The 25,516-nt window shown below is 36.3% G+C and overlaps 1 protein-coding gene across 2 annotated transcripts in view; it reads left to right on the forward strand.

The window, feature by feature from the left end:
- DPY19L2 (dpy-19 like 2) overlaps positions 1–25,516 on the forward strand; it is a 61,115-nt gene that overhangs the window by 17,042 nt on the left and 18,557 nt on the right. For both annotated transcript variants that reach the window (XM_036246896.1, XM_036246897.1), the window contains 7 exons: positions 2,935–2,992; positions 4,675–4,766; positions 6,847–6,946; positions 12,845–12,922; positions 13,655–13,741; positions 17,333–17,392; positions 22,950–23,030. In XM_036246896.1, coding sequence (XP_036102789.1) covers positions 2,935–2,992; positions 4,675–4,766; positions 6,847–6,946; positions 12,845–12,922; positions 13,655–13,741; positions 17,333–17,392; positions 22,950–23,030 — 556 coding nt within the window. The remainder of the gene's footprint in view (positions 1–2,934; positions 2,993–4,674; positions 4,767–6,846; positions 6,947–12,844; positions 12,923–13,654; positions 13,742–17,332; positions 17,393–22,949; positions 23,031–25,516) is intronic.

Here is a 25,516-nt window from a genome sequence, read left to right on the forward strand (position 1 = left end):
TTGAAGAGAGTAGGAGGACTTGCTGTATTCATTGTTTACAAAGCTTTTACAAATTGTATTATAAAGCTATTGTAAATAGGACAGTATGATATTGGTATAGGGAAAGATCATTGGAATAAAGTAGAGCCAGAAGCAGAGATGTACAGTTACAGACCCTTGATGTATGACAGAGCAGACATTGCAGATCAGTGGGTATGGACAGGTTTCTTAGTAAGAGGTATTGGGATAGTAAGGAGATCATATGGAGAAAAAAGAATTTGGAGCTCTATGGAATATATATCCTAGTTGGATTAAAATCTTAAATATGAAAGACAAAATTACAAAATATTCAGAATGTTATGTAGGTCAATATCATCAGTGACTTGGGATAAGAAAGAATTTCTTATATGAGGCATAAAAGCCCAGGCATGAAGCAAAAAAAACTGATAACTTTTATGAAAATAATTTAAGTTCCTTAAGACATGTTAGAATAAAAAGATAAGCCACCAACTGGGAAAAGATACTGCAAAGCGTATCCAGACATTACATTCATTAATTTGACAGGTTTTTATTGAATGCCTGCTGTGTGGCCAAGACCAGGAATGAAAAACAACAATCTCTGTCCTTACGGAGTTTATATTCTAGATGGTAGACAAAGGCAAAGACAACAGACAGTCCAATAGAAAAATGAACAAAATATTTATGAACAGACATTTCCCGGAAGAAGTAATTCCAAATTGCCAATAAACATATATAAAGTTGACCGCCATCATTAGTTATGAGGAAAATACAGATTTAAACCACAGTGAAACACCATTTCACATCCACTGGGTTGCAAAAGGAACTTTTACCCATGGCATGTGGACATCTTAGAATAACTACTTTGGAAACACAGCATACATTATTCTAGTAAAGTTGAAGATGTAGATACATTATAACTTAGCTCTTCCTACTTAAAGTATATATGTCTAAGAAACCTTTGCACATGTACACCAGGAAATAGTACATACAAGAATATGGCAGCATTGTTTGTAATCGCTCCAAATTGGAAACAACTCACGTGTCCATCAACAGAGAAATGTACACATCATAGTCAATTAATGTAGTGGAATAACTACAACAGTGAGACTGAGTGAGAGGTGCAGCTACACACATCTGTGTGGACACATCTTATAATGTTGAGTGAATGAAGGCAGGCACGACATGAACAATTCTGCGTACTTCCATTTGTACGAAGTTTAAAAACAAAGTAAGTGATAGTAAGACATATACATATAGAAGTGGCTATATTGATCATCGTAATATACTGGCTGTTTCAAGGGGTGGTGAGTGGGGGCTCAGGTGTGACCGGTTTTCTATCTCAATGACATGGTGGTAACAAGGATGTCACTTTATGATTATGCTGTACCCTGTCTAGAAATTTTATGTACTTTTCTCTGTGTATACCATATAGGAAAAATAGATTTAAGCTCATCACAGTTTTTTGAGGGAAAAGGATTACTGTAAGATTATGGTGTCAGACTTAAAAATGTTCTATTTTAGAAAGTAGTTTGTATATCTTATGCTTTTTTAGACATGGAAAATGTTACATGAGACTAAGACTTTTTAAAGTTAATACTTTTCATTGCCGAGCAACCCAAGGACCATCGTCTTGTCTAAACTGGTTACGTAGTCCTGGATTATCAAATGAAGCTTCAGCCTGTAGGAAGAATATATAGATTTAACAAATGTTGGCTATAAAATTTCACTAAAACTGTCAAAATATTGAATGGTGTGTAGAAACAAAGGAAATAGGAGTTTGTGGGGATAGTTTGCATTTCTTTCTCTGGCCACCCTCCCCCACTGGGACCAACTCGGAAAGCAGACACGCCACCTCTGTTCCTTGGTGGCTAACGAGGAAACGTTAACATGCTTGTCAAACTTCATCAGGTCTAAAATGAATTAATACCTTTCCTGTTCTTCCGATCGGTACCAGGAATTTTAGAACACTTTACTTCAAAACGGCCCCTGCATCTTATATTATTACCATAGTTTAATACTCTCATGGCCCCTCCAAAGGATTTATTGTTTTTGTGTGTGTTTTATTTCACCGTTTACGTTGTCAAATCTTAGTTAGTTTTATCCACACGCTCTTGGTTTCTGTATGCAGTGTTGTTCTCAGACATTCCCGCTCTCAATGTCTCTCCAAAGAGCAGCCTTTGGATTTCCTTTGGCGAACACTTGTTAATGGTCAGTCACTTCCCATTTGCTGGTCTCTGTTGTTTGTTTGTTTGAAACTATTCCCTCCTTTTTCAGTCATACACCCAATATTGTCTTCCAAGTGTGGAGCTATGGATATAAGTGATGAACAACATACAAAGAAAAGGCAACTTGAAGAAGTAGTTCTTAACCTTTGACGGCTATCCTTGATCTGATGTTTGGATTCTACATGGTTGTTTCTTTGGGACTCAAGAATATTTGCAGTAGTTTAGACAGTTTAAAGTTCCTTCTAAATGGAACTGTTAGATTCTTGTTTTCATCCCTTAGTCAAAAGATAAAAATCTGCCTCCATTATGAATATTTAAAGAATGCAGTATAGACTCTGAAGTATGGCCTGTTTGTTAAATATTATCTTATGTTCACATCTTACATGTTTTATTTAGAAAATCAATATATTATAAAAGTCAGATTATTTTATATGTATATTCTATATGCTTGTATATTCAAGATTAAAACATCATCAATGGGTACTTTTGACATTTTTACTATTATATGGTTTAGTACTGTGACATTTTAAATATGATTTGGGGGTGGGGGCTAGGTGGAGGGGGGCAAAGGGGGAAAATGAGGAACATCTGTAATACTATCAACAATAAAAATAAATTTAAAAAAATTTTAATCTGATTTTAAATTCTAAGGCAATTTTGTGAAAAACACTATTTTGCATGAATTATGATTGTATACTTTTTTTTACAGTGGGACTCAACTTGGAGGTCTAATTACAGTATTATGCTACTTTTTCAACCACGGAGAGGTTTGTTTTCTAGAAAATAAATTTTAAGAAATAGAAGGGACTGTATAGGAACAAAGAAATATATTTATCCAAACAATATATAATTTGTATTACTTAGGACTTTGTAGTATTTTAAAGAACCTCGTGTTGTAAGTTGATAGTTAATCTTGTTGATCCACATTTTTACATAATAATTAGAATTTATGGCATGAAATATCTTGCCTGGTTTTTAGTGTATGTACTCATCATACACATGTATTTTGTAGAAAAAGGTTATCTGTACTTGCTGAATTCAGACACTTGATACACATTATCTCATTAACCCCCATCAGACGCTGTTTGGGAGATGGTGGTTATCCTTACAGATTTGAAATGGACATTTAGAGAGGTTAAATTCTTTATCCAGATTTCATGTTCACTGTATGGTGAAGCTGGGTTTTCCATTCACATCTGTGCGACTCCAAAGTCTCATTTCTTCTATTACATTATGCTGCCTTCCCAATAACACAAAATGCTGAATCCAAATAGAGTCTAACCCACTAACTCAGCCCAACAGGATATGAGCCATCTAGGAGGAGTTCGTAGAAACTTATTTCAAATTGGATAAATTCATCCAACAAAATACTGCGTACATAACATGTGCCAGACGGGTAGATGCTGAGATGTGGCCGTGAAGAGAGAATCTGATGGCTAGTTTGTGGAAGCAAAGTATGTAACATGTATGGCGCAGCTTATCCACGGTATGATCTCGATTCATTACTGCTGGGAAAGGTAGATAGTTGGTTAATTTAGAAACTCCGTTAGACAGGGGAGTCATAACAATTATATATAAATATCTTAAACATATTAACTGAAAGCAAACAAACGCATCGTCATTCACCAATGTGTTCATGTGAAAACGACGTTTTCTCTGAGTGTGCCCGACAGCTGGCATTATGAGTTGACTTTCTTATGCATAACACAAAACAAAAAATCTTCCGAGGTTTAGAATTTCGCGTTCTTGTAAGAGGAGCAATAACTTTGAAGATTCTTGCAAAGCTTTATGAAGTTAGATACTTTCTAGAACTTCAGAATTCCTGATATAAAATTTTTATAATCTTCTCACCCATACGTCTTAACGCAATTTTAAAGTCTATTTAAATGTAATTAATACTTTGATCATATGCATCACATTAGTGATTCCCCAATACTTCCAGTTGTTTTTAGAAATGTACAGTCAACCTTTTTAAAGGTATATTTCACAGTTCACAAGCAGACATAAGTATGTGTGCCTGTACTCATTAAACGTGTTATGTATACACTCCCTTGATGTTTGTGAGTTCCCTGGGTGGCGTTTGTTTATTTTCCTGGGCATGTATACGTCTCCAGGCCTTGGGATACCTTGGTCCTCACTGCCACGCTGGAATGGGGGCTGCTTTTCAGTTTAGATTCTTCGCTGTTCATGTACGCACCGTCTCGATGTCTTTGCGTTCCCTTCTGCTGGCCCGATGGGGCTTGCCCGTGTCTGCCCCGGCCCGTTCGTGGCCCGTCACCCGGTGCCTTGTGCCCGTCAGCAGAGCTCCAAACACCGAGAAGCGACACCAGGCATTCAGAAGTGAACGGGCCTCGTGGGAAACTCACTAAAACCCGCCCAGGCATGATTTGAGATGAAAAGTGTTGGTTGCAATGGCACATAAAGTGGAGTATGCGTTTACTGATTGCAGGCGACCCGTGTAATGTGGACACCGCCTCTCCGGGAGAGTTTCTCGTATCCGTTCCTCGTTCTTCAGATGTTCGTCTTAACTTTGATCCTCAGGTAATTTTTATTTTTATTTGTACAACAAATCTGAATAACCGACATCTTAATTTCTTAAAATCTACTTCAACCTATTAAGTTATCATTCAAATGTAGGTGCTGTTTTTTAGTTATGTTTAAAATAACTTGAATATCCAGTGAAGAAACTAACCTACAATACTAGGTTTTAGATATTTTAATAAATATGTAAGGTTTTATGTACATTTGGTAAAAATTCCAAGGTTTTTAAAAGACTATTACTTTTTTTCTCCTCAAAGCTCTATCATCTGACTCATTGTTTTCCCACCTGTGGTTCTGAAGGAACATTAATATATATTCTAAGAGAGAAGTGTCCCGTGTACAGATGAACTTGGGAAATGCTGCATTAGAGAGATAAGGAACATGTATATTCATATATCTATAAAAATTTCGTAGCTACCGATGTTTCTAGCAGTTCATTTGTTTCATTTCAGGTGCTTTTCTTGGACACATTTACTTTTGTTGGAATTAATTTTATAAGCCTTTCAGATTTTAAGCAGTCTGTGAAACAGCAACAAGAAAAACATAAATAGCAGGATACTGTAGATAACTTGATCATAGAAACAGGTTTCACAGATGTTTAGTGAGCCTGTCACCGAATGAAACTGACCACTGTCTCCTCGAAATGCCCCGGAAACCTCATCCCTCACTTACCAAGACCTATCAGATTCTGCCTACATTGAAATCATTTGTGTATGTGGCTTTTTTTCTTTCTTAAAACTGTAAATTTGCCACTCAAGCACACACACAAATGTCTGCGTACACACTGAACACGATAAAACGCCGCTGGAAAGGGGGACCTGCGTATTCTCTCTCCCCCGGAGCCTCAGCTCATGGCCATGCAGCTGTGTCCGGCTCACGTTAGCTGACAGAAGGGACACAGCAGCGGACCGGGGTGGCGGTGGGGGGCTCCCGGCCTCGACAGAGGTGCAGACTGACTCTGGCGTGTGACCTGTGTGAGAGTTTAGTGTGCGATTGAGTTTGGGTTTGGGAACCTGCTCTCCACCCAGACTCGGCTGTCTTTGCTCTGCACGTTCCCGTTGCTCAAAGATGTGGTGGGGGAGCTGCCCTTCCTCCCGCTCACTCCAGCTAAACTCCCAGAAAGATGGTTTCTTTTCCAGTTTGAGTTGTTGTGAAGTGATGCTCATCTGGCCAGTCGGGTTTCATGGGATGGAGTGTGCCAGGTGCCACAGTTAGGAGGGTACCCTGGGGAGCACGTGCCAGACTCTGCACCTGTGCCAGAAGGGGTTTTTGTTTGACAAATACAGGAAAACTGAGAACTTAATGCATATCGTTTTCTGATAATATTAGTAAACAATATGAACATTTAAAAATCCTGCTCTTGAAAGATTTATATTCCACACTAGAAGGATTGCTCAATATCCATTACAGCCTTTACAAAAAGAACAGTTACAGTTTTATTACTTACACAAAATGTTTGCGTTTCTTTTTTGACATTCTAAAGTATACTAAAGTCTGCGGTGAAGGTGGTGGTGACTGATACACCTCATAATTGCAGAATGGGCGGTTTCAACTTTAATATGCAGTAGTTCTGTATTCCAGAATTATTCTTTTCAAGTCATTTTAATTTTTAAAAATGTCTCTTATAGTTGTTCATTTCTTGCTTCACCAGCACTTAACACTTTTCATCGCTTTTTAAAACATAAAGGTGGTGGCAGGTGAAAGTTATTGCTGCTCATACAGGGCGCACATCTTGAAGTATGAGTCAGCTCACATTCTGTTTTCCGACCTTGCTGGAGTATTACATTTCCAATGCCAGGCTTAGTTAGAGGAAAATAAACTTTTATGTGTAAAATATTTTATTTACCGATAAACTAGGTATGGTATTTCCTTTAAAGCTCTCATTCTGATCCCTTTATGCTAAACATTTTTGTAATCCAGGTCGTGTTTTGTTTTCAATGTGCTTTTAAAAGTTAACTACATTTTGTTGCCTTAGATCAAAGATGGGGAATCATTCGAGTTGATCATGTTGCCGTCATCTTTCTGTTTAGTGATAGGCTGCTTTCATGGTAAACTCACTGGTGCCAACTCTCTCCCGTAGGACCTCGCACAGTAACGGAAGGCATTTCATTGCACTTTGCCTCTCCAATGTTGCTTTTATGCTTCCCTGGCAGTTCGCTCAGTTTATACTCTTTACGCAGGTAAGATGATTGATTTTAAACTAAGTTAAGTTGAATGCAAATGTACTTGGTTGTTTCCATGCAAGTTTTCAAATGTGATTATATTTGTGCCCTAATAGCTTTTCAAAAAATGTAATGATTATGAAGTTTACATACATGTGTGATTTAAAAAAAAAAATTATATGTTCTACAGTCTACTAATGCATTGCTTAGTTAGGCAGATATTCATGATCAGCATGTAGAAGGCTCTTTCTGATTTGTTGTTGTTGTTAATCCTCACCCAAGGATATTTTTCCATTGATAGAGTGGAAGGGAGGGCATGGGGAGAGAGAGAGAAAAACATTGATGTGAAAGAGATACATCAATTGGTTGCCTCTTGCATGACCCTGACCAGGCTGGGGATGGAACCTGCAACCCAGGTATGAGCCCTTGAGTGGGAATCAAACCTTTGACCCTTTGGTCCTCAGGCTGACACTCCAACTGCTAAGCCAAACCAGCCAAGGTCACTTTTTCCAATTTTTTTAATTAACATTTTTCTTGTTGGTATTTGAAATGAGCTCCATAAATCTCCCTGTAGATTTTCTTTTTGCCTTAGAAGTTACTTTGGGTGGGAAGCTACACAATGTGGTATAGGCCAGTCCTATTCTTCATGGTAGGGGAATTCCGCTTCTCATCTAGCTTAAATATGGGGCATTGTGTCTGAAGGGCCGAAGTTACTGGACTCCATTTCTCAAATGTTCATTTTTTATTATTTTTCAATTATAGTTGACATACAATATTATCTTAGTTACAGGTATATACCCCAGTGATCAAACATTGTAAAACTTATGAAGTGATCATCCCAAAATATCTCATACCTGACACCATACATAGTTATTAGAATATTATTGACTATATTCCCTATTCTGTACTGTGCACCCACCCCCATGACTACACAATAACTACTAATTTGTACTTCCAAATCCCTTCACCATTTTCACCCATCTCCCCAAACCCCCTCCCTTCTGGCAGCCAACAAAATGTTCTCTGTATCTATGAGTCTGTTTCTGTCTGTTCATTTATTTTGATTTTTAGATTTAATTATTGAGAGATATGCATTTATTGCCATTTTATTGTTCATATTTTTTATCTCTTATTTTATTTTTTTTTTTTCCTTCTTAAAGAAGACCCTTTAACGTTTCATATAATATTGGTTTGGTGGTGATGAACTCCTTTAGCTTTTTCTTGTCTAGGAAGCTCTATATCTGACCTTCAATTCTAAATGATAGCTTTGCTGGGTAGAATAATCTTGGTTGTAGGTCCTTGCTTTTTATCACTTTGAATATTTCTGATCACTCTCTCCTGGCCTACAAAGTTTCTCTTGAGAAATCAGCTGACAGTCTTATGGGTGCTCCCTTGTAGATAACTAACTGCTTTTCTCTTGCTTTTAAGATTCTCTCTTTGTCTTTAACCTTTGCCATTTTAATTATGATGTGTTTTATTGTGGGCCTCTTTGGATTCATCTTATCTGGGACTTTGCACTTCCTGTACTTGTATGTCTGTTTTGTCACCGGGTAAAGAAAGTTTTCTGTCATTATTTTTTCAAATAGGTTTTCAATTTTTTTTTTTTTTTTTTTTTTAATATGTGCCCCTAGTGGGAACTGAACCTGGGACTCTCTGGTCCGCAGGCTGATGCTCTAACTGCTGAGCCAAACCTGCCAGGGCGGTTTTCAATTTCTTGCTCCTCTCTTCTCCTTCTTGCACCTTCATGATGTGAATGTTGCTACGCTTGAAGTTGTCCCAGTGTCTCCTTATTCTGTCTTCATAACTTTGCTGTCCTAAATACGTGTTTTTTGCTTCCTCATATTTCAAATCTTTGATTTTGTTCTTGGTGTCCTCTATTGTTGATTCCCTGCGAATTATTCTTTATTTCAATTAGTGTATCTTTTATTTCTGACTGCTCCTTTTTTATATTGTTGATGTTCTCACTAAGTTCCTTGAAGTTCCTAGTAAGTTCCTTGAGCATCCTTATAACTATTTTTTTTAAACTGTGTATCTGGTAGTTTGCTTGCTTCCATTTAATTTAGTTCTTTTTCTAGAGATTTCTCCTCCTCTTTCATTTGCGACATGTTTCTTTGTTTCCACATTCTGGCTGTTTCCCTGTGTTTGGTTCTGTGTATTAGGTAGAGCTGCTATGTCTCCCAGACTCCGTAGAGTGGCAGTGTGTAGTACATTTCCTATAGGGCCCAGTGGCTCAGCCAACCAAGTCACCTGAGCTGGGCACTCCAGGTGCACCCTGTGTGGGCTGTGTGCACTGTCCTGTTGTGTTTGAGGCTCGATTGCTGTTGGTGTCACTGGGAGGGATTGACCTCCAGTTTCAATTGGCTGTGAGGACCAACTACAGCCAGAGTTGGTCTGTAGGAGCCGACCCCAGTCTCAATGTGGCCTCTTTGTTAATTCCCTAGTTTAGGTCTTCCATTCAGCCAGATTTCAGGTGGTTCTGAATGATGGTTGGTTGTAGTTTAGTTGTAAATTTGATGTGGTGTGAGAGGAGGCGAGTACCACTTTAACCTATGCCGCCACCTTGACCCCTATAAAGTACTTTTTAAACCTCCATTTCTCAACTTTAATTATAATATGTCTTGAATGAATTGAGGCCATATCCTGTGTCCCCAAACAAACTGTACTTAATAGCAAGAAACTGAGCTGGGGAAGCGGCAGGTAAAAGGTCGATTATGATGAAATTTCATGATACCAAGATTCTGCAGTAGAACTCCTTTCCACCTAATAAATAAACACAGATAATAATAACATCCTTTATTGGCAGTAAGAGACCCTGCCGAGGAGCCTGTGCCTCAAGCTGTCTCAGCCTAATTGGTGCTACATATTCAAAGCATGTTTAAAATATTCTCTCTGCTTCACTTCCTGCTAGTTGGCCCCCTACAGGTTGTAACACAGCAATTCTGTGGTTTTCATTACTTGCCAACGTAGTAAAATAGATTTACCATGTGCATCATTTCCTTGCAAGCAGATTTATTGATCCACTGGTGCTGATTAAACTATTCAAATAGCGCTTTCGGTCATTTTGATATTGCCTTACTGATTTTCTAGCCATGCAAAAGATGTACTATGCTTTTAGTGTTCTTTTGTTTTTAATCAAGATATAATTGACATATCACACTTTATGTGTTTAAAGTGTACAATGTGTTGGCTTGATACATTGTTACATTGCAAAATGATTACCACCTTATTGTCACCATAGTGTTAGTTAACACCTCTGTCAAGTCACATTGTTATTTTTCATGTGAGAACATTTAAGGTCTAGCATCTTAGCAACTTTAAAGTATATAATGCAGTAATGACTGTAATCACTATTCTGGGCATTAGATCTCCAGAACTTACTCATCTAGTTGAAGTTTGTGCCTTTAATCAGCATTTCTCCTATCTCCTCACCTCCCAGCCCCTGGTAACCACCATTCTATTCTCTGTTTCAACCAATTAGGCTTTTTAAGATTCCACATATGAGTGACATCATAAAGTGTTTGTCTTTCTATGTCTGACTGTTCTCACTCAGCATAATGCCCTCAAGGTCCACTATGTTGTTGATTTCCTTTTTTCTCATGGTTGAATAATATTCCATTACACACACACATATTGCATCTTCTTTATCTATTTGTTAATAGTCACTTAGGTTACTTCCATGTCTTGGTTATTATGAATGATGCTGCAATAAACATGGAAGTGCAGATATCTCTTTGATATTCTGTTTCTATTTCCTTTGGATGTATACCCAGAAGTGGGACTTCTGGATCATATGGTGGTTCTATTTAGAGTTCTTAGTATAGTTTGTATACCAGACATTTATCAGATATGGGTTTTGCAAATATTTTTCTCACAGTCTGTGGCTTGTCTTTTACTTTTATTAATAGTGTATTTGCAAAGCTGAGGTTTTTAGTTTTAAGGGAGTCTATAATTTATCAAATTTTTTCTTTCATGCATCATGCTTTGATGTATCTAAACATGCATCCTCAGAGAAGTTCACCTAGATTTTCTCCTGTGTTATCTTTTAGAAGTTTTATAGTTTGTGTTTTACATTTAGGTCTAAGATCCATTTTGAGTTTATATTTTTTGAAACATGTAAGGTTGAGGTCTAGATTTATTTTGTTGTGTATGGGTGTCCGAGACTTCTAGCACTGTTTGTTAAAAAGACTGTCATTTCTCCATTGAATTGCCTTTGCTCCTTTGTCAAAGCTCAGTTGCCTGAAACTGTGGATCTGTTTCTGGGATCTCTATTTTATTCCTCTGATCAACTGTCCATTCTTTTTCCAATACCATGCTGTCTCGATTACTGCAGCTTTATAGTAAGGCTTAAAGTCCGTTAGTCTCCAGCTGTTTTTAAGACTTTTTATTTTTGCCTTTGGCTTTAAGCAGTTTTTACTATGATATTCCTGTGTGTTCAGGTTTATTTGTTCTAATGTATCCCTTGCTGGGGTTTGTAATACTTTATGAATCAGTGGTTGATTTTTTTTTCTATACATTTTGAGAACTTCTCAGGTAAAATCCCTTTAAATATAACTTTTTCTTAATTCCCTTATCCCTTTTTGAGATGCAAAGTAAAATATATTAGATCTTTATACCATATACTCTACATCTCTCATGTTCTTTCATATTTTTTCACCCATTTGTCATTTTATGCTTTCTTCTAACCTGTCTTTCAGTCTGTCACTTCTTTGTTTGGCTGTGTTTAACCTGCTCTTAAACCCATCTCTAACTTCTTAATATTGGTTATTATAACATTTAGTTGTACATTTTCAATTTGCTTTTTAAATGGCTTTCAGTACTCTCCATGAATTTTCAATCCTTCTTATTATTTTCTTGCACATGTCAAATGTAAAATCTACGTCTGATGATGTCAGACATGTTTTTGAGTGATTTTTGACCCAAGAATGGTTTTTACATTTTAAAAGTATTGTTTAAAAAAAATAGAAAAAGAACACAGCAGGTCCTCGAATATTGTCATTTCATTCAATATTGTATTGTTATAACATTGATGAGATTCCATAGAACTTAACTCTTGTTCATATCAATTAGCCTATGGCAAAATTGTTTTTATATGTGTCTTTTTGCTTAAAGCCACAGAACTTATTGACAGTATTAAGTGAGAACTTACTGTATGCAATAGAGACTATATGTGGACCATAAAGTGTAACATATTTACTATCTGGTTTTTTACATAAAAAGTTTGCTGACCCCTGAAATAGATTTGTTATAACATCTTATTTCTTCCCATATCTAGTTAGTTTTGATGAGGTGTTGGGCATTGTACAAGAACAATGGTATGGTTAATTTGACATTCGGTTGATATTAACATCTTCCAGAGAAGATTAAATTTGCTGCCAGAAGGCAAATAAAGACACTAACAATCTTGAATCACCCTCATGCAATCAGAGAATGAGGTGTAGCTCAAATGTGGGCTTTCATCTTTCTCAGGACACTTGATTTCTGGTTTTCTCTTGTTTCCTTTGCCGAAGCCCGAGGACTTAATGGAATCGCACTCTTGGTATCTCAGCCCTCGCTGCCGAGTGTGGGAATCTCCCAACTGCCTCTCAATTGCCAGGCATCTGCTGCTATTAGACCTGACTTTTCTGGGAGAAAAGTAACCCCAAATGTCATGCTTATCACTGCAGATTTCCATCTTTTCTGTGGTCTTAGATTCTTTTTTTTTTTTTTTTCCTTTTTCTCCTTCCTTATTAGTAATCTGTGACTTTCACACAGGTATTTTTCCTAACCTAGTTCTCAGTGAGAAGGTTGGTTGAAATTACTTAGGTATCATTATTAGAAATATAACTCTCCTGTTAGATTTACTTTGCTTATGAATAGTGAAGTATTTGTTTCCTACAATTTTTTTTTACTTTTGCTTTTTTAATATTTTTATTTCAGATAGCCTCATTATTTCCCATGTTTGTTGTGGGGTACATTGAACCAAACAAATTTAAGAAGATCATTTATATGAACATGGTAACATTTTTTTTTATATAAGTCAAATATTAAACTAAGATCTTGGGCTACTTTCTTTCAAGTTGTATTTAGTACATATGATTTTTATAATACCCAGAAGGAAAACAGGAAATGTATATTATAGGTACCATATTATAACATACTTTCAACTATAGTGTAGTTTTACTCTGAAAATTTTAGTTTTATATGGTATTATTAGTCACTACTTTGAAACCGTCTTTTCCCCTGAAACCTGAAATCTCTGACATTGGGCATGAATGTGACACTGTAAATTTTATATTTTCACATTTTTGTTTTCACCTTAGTTTCTAAACATATCTTCTTTAAGAACATGAAAATAAATATCTTCTAGCTAAGAACATAAAATTAAGCTTTTCTAGTGATAGATATTCTCAAGTGGTCCAACAAAAATAAGATAAAAAATAAATACAACTAAGTCTTTTTTATTATTCCACTATTGAATCAATAGAAATAGTAGTTTTTTTTTTTCATTTTCTTTGTACCAAGTAGCAGAGAAAAAAATTAAAATTTTCTGTATAGAATTTATAGTGTTGAAAATACTTAGAACCTTTTAGTGTGTTGAAATACTATATCATCTGCCCAAGATCTATTTATTAATATTATTTATGCATATAAAGTTTGTATTAGAATGGCTATATGCCTATAGACAAAGAATGCATTATGCTATATATCTAATAATGATAAAATGTGTTTCTTTTCTTCAATTTTTAGATTTCAGTTCTCCTTTGTTTCGTATTGATGTTTGGAAATCCAATGTATTTATCTTCTTATTATTCTTCATCTTTGTTAATGACATGGGTAAGTATTTGTTAAACTCATGAAGCTTTTTTTTTCTTCCTTTTTTAAACCTGTAAAATAGTAGGTTTAACCTACCTGATACTGGTTTAGAAGAATAAATAGGACCCTTTCCTGATTATTACTCACATGAAAAAGTTTTTCCCAAATAGCGCATATTCTCTACCTCATCCTTGGAAAATAACATGGCACAGCGTTTACCATTTTAAGCATTGCCTAAGTAAATATTTTAAAACAGCAATCAGAAAGTAGTAAGACTTGCTTTTAAAATATGACGTAATTTATAATGAAAATTAGTTACTTCCTTCTGAGTCAGTTCAGTAGGCTAAGCACTCGTTACGGTGGCACCCACCATTGCTCAGAACGGTGTTGGAACTCCTCTGAGTTCCTTCCCAGGCTGTGGCACGTTCCTCTGAATATCCTCAATGGTGGCAAAACTTCATCCTTCAAGGGCAGATTTGATTTTTGGAAACAACCAAAGTCTTGTGAATAAGGTGGGTGATTGGGCTGGGTAAGGTATAGATCTTGATCAAAATAAGTTGTGACATTAAAGTAATAAGACCTATTTTCTTGCACCCATAACTAAAGTATCTCTGAAGGTAGTTTAGGAAATGGAGTTCCAAACTGTGTTTGAGCAATGGTTACATAATTAGAATAAGTGTATAGGCTTCTCATGTGACTCAATTTAACTGAATAACTCACATTTGGATATGTATTTGGAAGAGTGATTCAATAAATCGGTTGTATTACTTTACAGTCACACTTCTGATATTTGTAAGCCAGACCTATAATGTTCTTCTCCACTGGAATGTTCCTGGCATGTTCTCTTTGCACAGATATCAGAAATCATACCAACCACAGTCATACCAAAATAGAGCACATTTTGATATGTTTTTATTGATTTTTTTTACAGAGAGAGGAAGAGAGAGAGAGAGAGAAACATCAATTGGCTGCCTCCTGCACGTCACCCACTGGGGATCAAGCCTGAAACCCAGGCATGTGCCCTGACCTCTCAGTCCATGGGACAGTGCCCAGTCCACTGGGCCACACCGTCCGAGCATGAGCACTTGTCCATGTATGGAGCATCGAGTGAATCTTTTGGGATTGCCCTTATGTTGTAACATTTTTGCTCCTCACACCCTTTTCCCCCTCATGATAAGTGATCTCTTTCTCACTCCTCCAAAACATAGTCTTTTCATTTACAATATTCTGTCAGACTTTTTCAACACGACAAGATAGAGGACTTGTAATAGTGTGTTCATCCAACTCTTTAGAAAAGCTCTTTTGTTTTGAAATATAGACAGATACGGAAAACTACATAAGACATGTTTCATGTACTAACAATACTAACTAGTACTGATAAGCACTGATTAATGAACTGTTTTTTGGCAAATATACTTAAACTACCATCAAATCAAAATCAGAACTTTTCCAGCCATCCTGCCTCAATTATAATTCCCCTGCACTACTCTGAAACAGTAACGGCTTGACTGTGGTAATCACTCCTAGCCTTCCTTTATAGTTTCAGTACTTGCATTACTATTTTTAGCTACAGGTTACCTATTTATCTGCTTGATTTCTTTCCCAGGAAATGTATTTGTTGAAGAGCCTAGGTCATTGAACATGTAGCAGGGATGGGAAACCTTTTCTCTACCAAGGGCAATTTGGATATTTATAACATCATTCCAGGGCCATACAGAATTATCAACTTAAAAATTAGGCTGCTATATCTGGTCAGGATAATTTGGTGAGGCATGTGATGTTAGCTAGTATTGATTTTGCAGGCTGTATATGGCCCACGGGCCGGACAGTCCCCACCCTTGAGTATTATATGGTCTAGATTTTATGTTTTGAATCCTCCTGATGTAGTTTTACATCCTTCTTTGTCTTCTGTATTTATAATTATTAATAATTGAATCTAAAACTTGGACAGGTTAAGGTTTGACACCTTTAGCATAGTATCATTCTTTCATCAGGAGGAACATAATGTTCAGTACCTCTTTTTTTTATGATATCAGCCATCAGTGCTTCGTGCCAGATCCGTTAAGTCATCAGGATTGCGAAATGGTGATATTCTAGTCCCTCATTTGCAGTTTATATAGGAAAAGTAAAGCATATGTCTAAATGAGGGGAGTTGGGAGGAAATAGGAAAATGTTTGAAGAAATAATGGCAAAAATTTTTCTAATTTGATGAAAATTATTAACTCAGAGGTAAAGAATTTCAGTAAATCCCAAATGCAAGAATGGCATATTAGAATCAAATTGCTCAAAATCAGTGACAAAGGTAAATATTAACAACAGCCAAAGAAATAAGACATGTTAAATATAGAAGAACAAGTATAAGGATGTCAGCAGATTTTTTCATGAGAAAAAAATACAAGCAATAAGACAGTTAAAATACTTAGAATTTCTTTTAAATACTAAAAACAAAACAAAACAAAACATAAAACACTGTCAATCTACAATTCTATACCTAGCAACATATGGCTAAAAAATGAAGGTAAAATAAGGACTTCATGACCACATTTGCACTAAAAAAAAAGGTTAAAGGAGATCCTTCAGATGGAATGAGTATGATCATAGGTGTCAGTATGGCACAAATGAAGCCCTAGAAGTGGTAGCTGGAGGTGCTGTTACAGAAGAAATACCATAGACTTGGCTGGATTACTTCTCATAGTTCTAGAGGCTGGGAAGTCCAATATCAAGGTGTCAGCTGATTTGGTTCTTGGTGAGGGCTCTTTTCTTGATGTGTGGACAGATGCCTTTATTGTATTCACACACATGGAGAGAGAGATCATCTTTCTGTTATCTTTCCTTATCAGGATACTAATTCCATCTGCTGGGGATCTAATTACCTCCCAGAGGTCACACTGGAGATTAGGGTTTCAGCACATGAATTTGGTTGGGGACATAAACATTTCCTTGATAGTACTGAGGGTATGGTTTTTGAGGGCCCTGGCTTTTTGCATGAGTCTCAGTTTCAATTTCTTGTCTTTCATAGTTCCAAGCCCTTTTCTGCTGCCCCCCCTTTTAATACTAGCAGGTAGTTGTAACCTCTTTTTACAGTCCTCCTTAAAAACTGCGTAAGTTTTCTACTAATTAATGTTTTAGTTTATTTTTGTTGTTTGTTTGTTTTTTGGTCTGGCATCTGGAAAGTTCCTTTTCTTTCTTAAAAGTTAATTTAGGCTTCTAAAAAAGCATTTAAAAATACTTAATTTGGGAGTTTGGAGAGGGATTTTCATGTTAACTTAAACCACTAATTTTGCTGGATAACTTGCATATACCCTGGCATGGATATACCACCCACACACCCATCTACCTCATCAGAGAATTTGCCCTTCATAAAACATCGCAAGTAACACAGTGAGGAATGAACTTTATTCTAGGGGTCACTTTTTAGCGCACAAAGCATTTAGCTCTCACCCCAGGGAAACTTTGTCTCGTTCAAATTTTGAAAACAATCAACAGATGAGAAGGAAAGAGGCTGGTAAAATAGGCAAGATGGATAAGGGTGGCTGTGTAATTTTTGAAATGTATAATTTATATAAAATATAAGGGTTAATTTTCTTTCATCTTGTATCACATGTATTTTAGGTGATGATTCTAAAGAGAAATAATATTCAAAGATTGAGAGTATCTGAGCTCAACTTTTGGGTAAGATTCAACATTTTTAAAACAATTTCTTCAGACTCCTTTTATTTCTATAGACTGACTAAGATAATGTATGTACAGATGGAATGATTTAGAGTTCACGAACCTTATAAATAGCTACTTGCTTATGGTAGGAAATAGTCCTTAGCAACAGTCACAGGTCATTCTTAAGAAGCGTGTTCATGTACGTCAGTTCCGCCCTCAGCCTGTCTTCCTTTACTGTTCATTCAGCTCTACCCCCACTGACTGACTTGAATTTTGTCTTAAGTTGCTCTCTTTCAATGAACTAACCTTCTCTTCAAAGTAACTAAGTCTGTAGTTCTGTTTCTACTTTGCCCCTTTCTTTTCTCTACATCTGTCGGTTACCTGTCTTTCCTTCTGCTTCTACCTTTAGACTTTAGTATTTTTGTCCTTTTAACATTTCTCTACAATCTCCCAGCCTCTTCTTATTTCATCCTAGACACTGCTTAATCTTTGTTCAACTTCCTCTCAATATACAAATGGGTGACCTATGTTACCTCTATGTGGGTGTTTTGTTTCCAAATAAAATTAAGTATAGCATTAGGTAGTCTCTGCAATTACTAATTATCACACTATCAGCAGATGACATTCATTCTTTGTCTCTGATTTACTTCTATTAAAAAATAAAAACTGCTATATTGAAGAACTATGTGATTATGTATTATACTGATAGGGTAAAACTGGGAAAGAGGTGGTAAGATAAGAAAGTGCATTTCTACTCAGAATACGAAAGAACAGAATGGAATGTGTTGCCAGTTTCTCATTGCTGGAGGTGCCCTCCCATCCCTTAGAGTGAACATGTAGAGGTACTTGTACACTTAAGTTATCGGATGACATATGATATTTTTACTTCAGAAAAAATGGTGGTAGTTGTCTTTTGAAATATGAAATCAAGAAATCAACAGAAAATTCAAAGATTTTTATTTAATAACTACTCAAAGAAATTGAAAATTTCAATGACAAACTATTGAAAAGTGACGACATAGGACAGTGTCCATGGACATTTAGAGAATTCTGTCAAAGCTGTTCTCAGAGGCAAATCTGTTATTTTAAATATTTTCAGTTTTAGACTGGAAAGAATAAAAGTTAAGCTAAGCTTTTATTTCAATAATTTCAAAGAAACAAAGTTCTAAGGAGAGAAAAGTTGAGATATAATGAATGTTTAACATATATTTATATTTTAAAACTTGTATAATTGATATCAAAAGACTCTTGCAAAAGGGAGAAACAAATAATGGTAGTCATCTAAACAATTCAAAAGATGTTCTGGCTTTTTATAGCTTTTGTAATTTTTATCTTAGAGAAGATAGTCAAAAAGGAAAAGCAAAGATACTTTGTAAAGTAACACTTTTTCTTATAAAACACCTGTTTTAATTCTCAAGTAATTCTTACATGGTAGTGGAATAAAGATTATATTGCATATCTTACTCTGTCATAATTGAAAAATTTGTGAAAAAAAGGTTATTATTATTTTGAATGACATTAAAAATGCAGAAAATTGCTACTTATAAGTGATTAAAATCTATTTTTAATATTCTTTCCCATCATGTGGCAACTTGGAAGAAACATTAGCAACTCAAGAACAGCTATATATAATTGTATATTCTCATTCTGATCAAATTGGCTTCATCCCAGGATGCACATATGATTCTGGAATTCATAAATGCAAATTATCACACTAACAGATTAAATGAGAAAAATAACTTATCATCATCCCTTTACATACAGAGTATGGATTGATAAAATGGAACATCTATTTATGATAAAAACTCAGCACAGTAGAAATAGCATGGAGTTTTCTTAACCTAATACAATTCTTCAGCACTCGTTGGTCTCACAGGTGAGGCGTTCGGAGTGTTCTGTTTAAAACAAATAACAAGATGAATGTGTTCTTTTCACATTTCATTAAAGGTCTGTGCTAGCACATTAAAGCAAGAAAGTAAACAGGAATAGGAAGGAAATGGAAAGGAAGAATCAAAAGTCATAATATTATTTACATAGAAATCATTAAATAATTTTCAGAAAATTATCAAAAATTAGAATTCAATAACATGGTTAGAATTAAGATTAATATTCAAAAGTGAATTAATATTAATATTCAAAAATGAATTACATTTTTATTTTCTGGCAACAAAGAGAACATATTTTGTAAATTTGTCATATAAAGAAGAAAAAACAGTATCTGAATAAATTTAACAAAATACATAAAATACTTGCTTGGGAAAATTATTTTTAAATGATTAGGAGAAATAATATAAAAATAAATAGAAAACTTATACCATGTTTATGCATAGGAACACTCTATATAATGTCATTTCTCTTGAGTTGATGTTTAGATTCAAAGCAATTATAACAAGATTACCTTGCAGGTCACTTTTCAATGAATGATGCTGGAATAATTTGTTATATATATGGGAAAAATTATATCACATACAAATATCAATTTCAGACTTGGTCATTATAAATATTTTCAAGCTGGATTTCCTCCCATTTGATCTATGTTCATAATTCTTTTTTTTTATTTTTTTTGTTTTTTTTATTTTTATTTTTTCAAATCTTTATTGTTGGATGTAAAATGTATTACAGATGTTCCACATTTTTCCCCCATTGACCCCCTCCTCCCCACTCCCGCCCCCTCCCGCCTTTTCCCACACTATTGTCTGTGTCCATTGGTTATGCATATAAGTTCTTTGGTTTATTTCTTCCCACCCCCCCAATCCCTTTCCCTTCGAGGTTTGTCAGTCTAGCAATGAATTTGTGCTTCTTAATCCCTTCACCTTTTTCACCCATTCCCCCAACCTCCTTCCCATCTGGCAACCAACAAAATGTTCTCTGTATCTATGAGAATGTTTCTGTTCTTCCTGTTCATTTTGTTTGTAGATTCCATTGTTGATAGATATGTATTCATTGCCATTTTGTTTGTTCATACATTTTATCTTTTTCTTCAAGAAGACCCTTCATCATTTCATATAATAACGGTTTGGTAGTGATGAACTCCTTAACTTTTTCTTGTCTGGGAAAGTTTTTATATGTCCATCGATTCTAAATGACAGCTTTGCAGGATAGAGTAATTTTGGTTGTAGGTTCTTGGTTTTCATCACTGAATATTTCTTGCCACTCCCTTGTGGCCTGCAAAGTTTCTTTTGAAAAATCAGCTGACAGTCTAATGGGAACTCCCTTGTAGGTAACTAGCTGCCTTTCTCTTGCTGCTTTTAAGATTCTCTCTTTGTCTTGAACCTTTTGCATTTTGATGATGATGTGTCTTGGTGTGGGCCTCTTGGGGTTCATCTTGTTTGGGACTCTCTGTGCTTCCTGGACTTGTATGTCTGTTTCCTTCACCAAGTTAGGGAAGTTTTCTGCCATTATTGTTTCAAACAGGTTTTTTATTTCTTGTTCTCTCTCTTCTCCTTCCGGCACCCCCAAGATGCGAATGTTGGCACGCTTGAAGTTGTCCCAGAGGCTCCTTACAATATCCTCATTTTTTTGGATTCTTTTTTCTTTTTGCTGTTCTGATTGGGGATTTTTTGCTTCCTTATATTCCAAATCGATGGTTTGCTCCTTGGATTTACTTACTCTATTATTGAAGCTGTGTAAATTATTCTTTATTTCAGTTAATGCCTCCTTCAATTCTAACTGTGTATCCATGATTTCTAACTGGTCCTTTTTTATGCTCTTGAGGCCCTCCCTAAGTTCCCTGAGGTTCTCACTAAGTGCATTGAGCATCCTTATAAGCAGTATTTTGCACTCAGTATCTGTTAGGTTGCTTATCTCCCTTTCGCTTAGTTCTTTTATTGGGGTTTTGTTCTGTTCTTTCATTTGGGACCTGTTTCTTTGTCTCCTCATTTTGGTTGCCTCCCTGTGTTTGTTTCTGTGTATTATTTAACTAGCGGTATGGGGCTAGCTGAGACCCGATGCTGCTCGTTTGAAAGAATTTAGGAAAAACCTGAATCAGGATCCAAGACAGGCCAATCCTGTGGTTGAGCAAGTGGCAACAGCTTGGGTGGGCTTGAAAGTTGGGCGGGGCGGGGCCTCAGGGAGTCAGCAGGGCGGGGCTACCAGTGTGAGCCAGGTTGCTGGAGTCCCAGATATGGCTTCTGTCTGCCGCCCCAGGGAAGGGCTCACCAAGGGAACAAAGGCCTCTTACAGCATGTTTGTCCCCGAGGAAGCCCCCTCTCCAGCCCTCGCTCCAGTGCCAAACAGCTCAGTTCTTCCCTGTGTGTCTCTGGCGCCCCTCGAGCTGCCTCCCCTCCAAGCTCAGAGGGAGAGAGTCCGATAAGTCTGTGCGCGGGTCCTTTAAGGAGCTGCCTGGGGCTCCAGCCGCCTCAGCCTCCCTGAGCCTCAGTTCCCGCTGGTTTTCCAGCCAGAAGTGATGGGGATTCTCTTCCTGGCACTGGGACCCTGAGCGGGGCACCTGGTGTGGGACGGGGACCCCTCAGTCCTCAGGGAGGACCTTCCCAGCCGAGGTGTCCTCCTGATTTTATCCGCCACACGTGGGTGTGGGACCAGCCCGTCTTGCCGCCGCGCCGCCGCCACCCCAGCTTGATTTCAGGCGGTTTTGAATGATGGTTGTTCTGTAGTTTAGTTGTAACTTTGATGTGGTTGTGGGAGGACGCGATACCCCGTTTACCTACCCGCCATCTTGACCGCAAGTCTATGTTCATAATTCTTTATGTGCTTTCTTACATTATGGCTCAGCAAGATACTCCAGGCTCTTCTCATATTTTCCTTGCCCCAACTCTGGAATCAGCCATTTTCCCTAAGATCCTTAGTTCCTTTTAGTGTTGGATGGTATTTAGAAACCAAGATCTGAGTGCTGAGTGTTCTCATTGCTACCAGTGTGTCCTTGTGTATCTGTATGTATGTACACTCACTTGTGTGTATGTATTTATATGTATGATGTGATGTTATAACTATACCTCCATATTCAGTCCAATGTTATAGGAAGATAGAACAACAGAGAGAAATTACCCAATCTAAATAACAAAGAAAAAATAGACTGGAAAAAGTCACAGAGGTTCAGGGTCCTGTGGAACAATAAGAAAATATCTAATATTTGTATCATCAAAGTTCCACAGCGAGAGGAAAAAGAGAGTGAGACTGAAAATGTATTTGAAGAAATAAGTCGTGGCTGGAAACTTCTTAAATTTGGTAAAAGACATAAATCTACAGAGTCAAGAGACTGAGTGTATCCCAAGTAGAAAAAAAAAACAAAAATCCATGGTTAGACACATCATAATTAGACTTTTGAAAACTAAAGAAAAAAAAGAATTTTGAAAGCAGGCAGAGAGAAATGATGCATTACCTACAGGGTAAAGCTGATTTGAAATACAGCAGACTTCTCATCTGAGACTATGGGGGCCTGGGGTGGTGGCACAACTTTTTGTCAAGTGTATCCAATTTTCTATAGGAACATCCTTTTTTGACCTCATTATTTATAAGCCTCACATGATTAATTTTTTCCTATGTCATTGATACAATTGAATATTTTAACTGGGACATTTTTAGTACCTGACTTCTATTTATTTTATTTATTCTTTAGCTAATTCAAGGTTTGGGTTGGTTATGTGGAACAATCATTTTGAAATTCCTGACATCTAAAATCTTAGGCGTTTCAGACCATGTAAGTACTTTCTAGTTAAAACATAAAAAGTTCTGTAAATATGTGTACCTGGGTGAATACTGAAACCATCTGTTTTTACCACTTCATTTTATAGCAATTAAGTGCTTTCTTCAAGGTCCCCAAGCTAGTTATTGGCAGAGTCAATACTACCACATGCAATTGAATGAGCTTTTTTTTTGTTGTTGTTAATCCTCACCTGAGTATATTTTTCCATTGATTTTTTAAGAGAGAGTGGAAGGGAGAGAGGGAGGGAGGGAGAGAGAGAGAAACATTGATGCGAGAGAGACACGTTGATTGGTTGCCTCTCACATGACTCCAACTGGGGCCAGGGATTGAACCTACAACCTAGGTATGTGCCCTTGACTGGAATCTAAGCCATAACCCTTTGGTCCATTGGCCAACTCTCTCACCACTGAGCCAAACCAGCCAAGGCTCAATGAATGAGCTTTTCAACCCACTAAGAAAAAAGAATATCAGTGAATGCTGCCTTAGCCTTCCAGGACAAAAATTACTAATATGTTAAGTAGTTATTTGTTTATATTTCTGTTGTAATACAAATAATTATTTGTTTAAATAATTATTCATTTATTACAGATGTTAACATGAGCAGCCTGTACTCAGCTTTAAAATATAGAATTCTTAAAATATCAATATAGTTTTATTTATTTATAATTATGGATTAAATTTAAGATATGACTTGCTATTAAAAATTTTTTTTATAATATGAAAAGCAAGTGTTAAAAGTTCTCTATCTTTTTATCTTCTATAAAATATATCCCTCATGCATGGCATTTGTTTGTTTTAAGGCTAATGCCTTAAATAATGGCCCTTTTTATAGCATAAGTCCCTACCTAACAAATTAGTTTAAGGACTAGAAAACAATGCATGAATTTACTTTATATTTTTATCACTTTCTGTTTGGCTATGAGCATACATGCTTACAATAATATACTCTGAAATTTACCTAATCTGGTACTATCCAATTAGTACCCTGTCTAATACTGAAATTACTTCAACTTTAACAAAGGACTATAGTATTTACTCTCTAAAAGGTCAAGTGCTATCATCCAATAGAATTTAACTTGCATAGATGTTCATATTAAATAAAATTTCAGAATGTGAAGATTTATTTGCTATTTATTGCTAGCTTTGCATAGTGGTTTATTCGGTTTATTTGTTGCTGTTCTCTGGTATGTCTGACACATTTTCTTTTTTTCTTTCTCCTCTTCCTCTTCTTAACTTTCTATTCTGTAGGGAATATATATTTTATGATAAACTTTATTTGGGTCCCTAAGTTATTTACTTATCTATTAAGTAGGTCTGTGGTTTTCTTTTTTGCCTTGTTCTATGTTGTTGCCCAACCCTTTACAGATCTTACACGCACACACACACACACACACGTGTGCACACACACACATCCTTGGTACTCCTAAGTCATTTCTTCTGGGACAGTTATAAGAAAGATTTGAAACTCAAGTGTTTTGGTGAAATTATTAGTCACCAGGCCTACTCTGAATTGTCCTTGGTACTGATAGATAAGGAACCACGAATAAAAGAAAACCATAGATAATCATATATAAACTTGATATAAAGTAATTTCTGTTCCTATAAAATATTATAAATTAAGGTTTTATATACCAAATATTTTCTCCCCCCATCCTCCACCCCCTGGCCTTCTGAGAATGCAGTGGAAAAATAATTGTCCCCCTGACCGTAGGTAATAAACAACCAATAGGAAATAGTTCCCTTCCAATGTGATAGGAAGATAGAACAACAGAAAGAAATGACCCAGTCTAAACAGCAAAGGAAAACTAGACTGGAAAAAGTCAGAGAGGGTTAGGGTCCTGTGGAATAGCAGTAACGAAAGATCTGATACTCGTATCATCATAGTTCCACAGGGACTGAGAAAGCATTTGAAGAAGTAGTGTGATTGTGTTCATGGAAAAGGCCTTAGAGATCAAACCTCTAAATCGAAGCAGTATCTATAGCTGTAATTCTAAAGACGAGCTCTCACGTTCAGTGGCTTGAACATATGTTTGAGAAGTTCAAGATGCACCAAAAATTGTAATCAGTGCATGAAGCTGTGTGGAAATGACAGAATATAGAAAATGTGTTCATGATTTACAGTGTGTAGTAAAAGAGCTTAATATGACATTGTTTTTTTTTCTTGATAAATGATATGATTATAACATCTCATGATTCACTGCATGGTGGTTTCTGCCTAGCAAATATTGATTTTAGCTTACTCTTTACATTATCATCTCCACTTATTTTCTCTGATCTCTCTCAGCATTTCATTTCTCTTGACGTTTCTCTCCTTGTTGCCTAGTTGCAGGGCAGAGCATGTATTGTTCCTTGTGTCTTTTCCCTTTGAGGAGCACCATGTTCCGGGTTTGTGTGTTCTGTAGATCTTACTACTGTTATATCACATCCCTTGTTATTGACCATAAATGTCAATGTCATTTTAATTTGTTTTACTTTGTTTC

The sequence above is a fragment of the Molossus molossus genome, unplaced genomic scaffold, assembly GCF_014108415.1.
Source record: "Molossus molossus isolate mMolMol1 unplaced genomic scaffold, mMolMol1.p scaffold_m16_p_7, whole genome shotgun sequence".
Classification (NCBI taxonomy): Eukaryota; Metazoa; Chordata; class Mammalia; order Chiroptera; family Molossidae; genus Molossus; species Molossus molossus.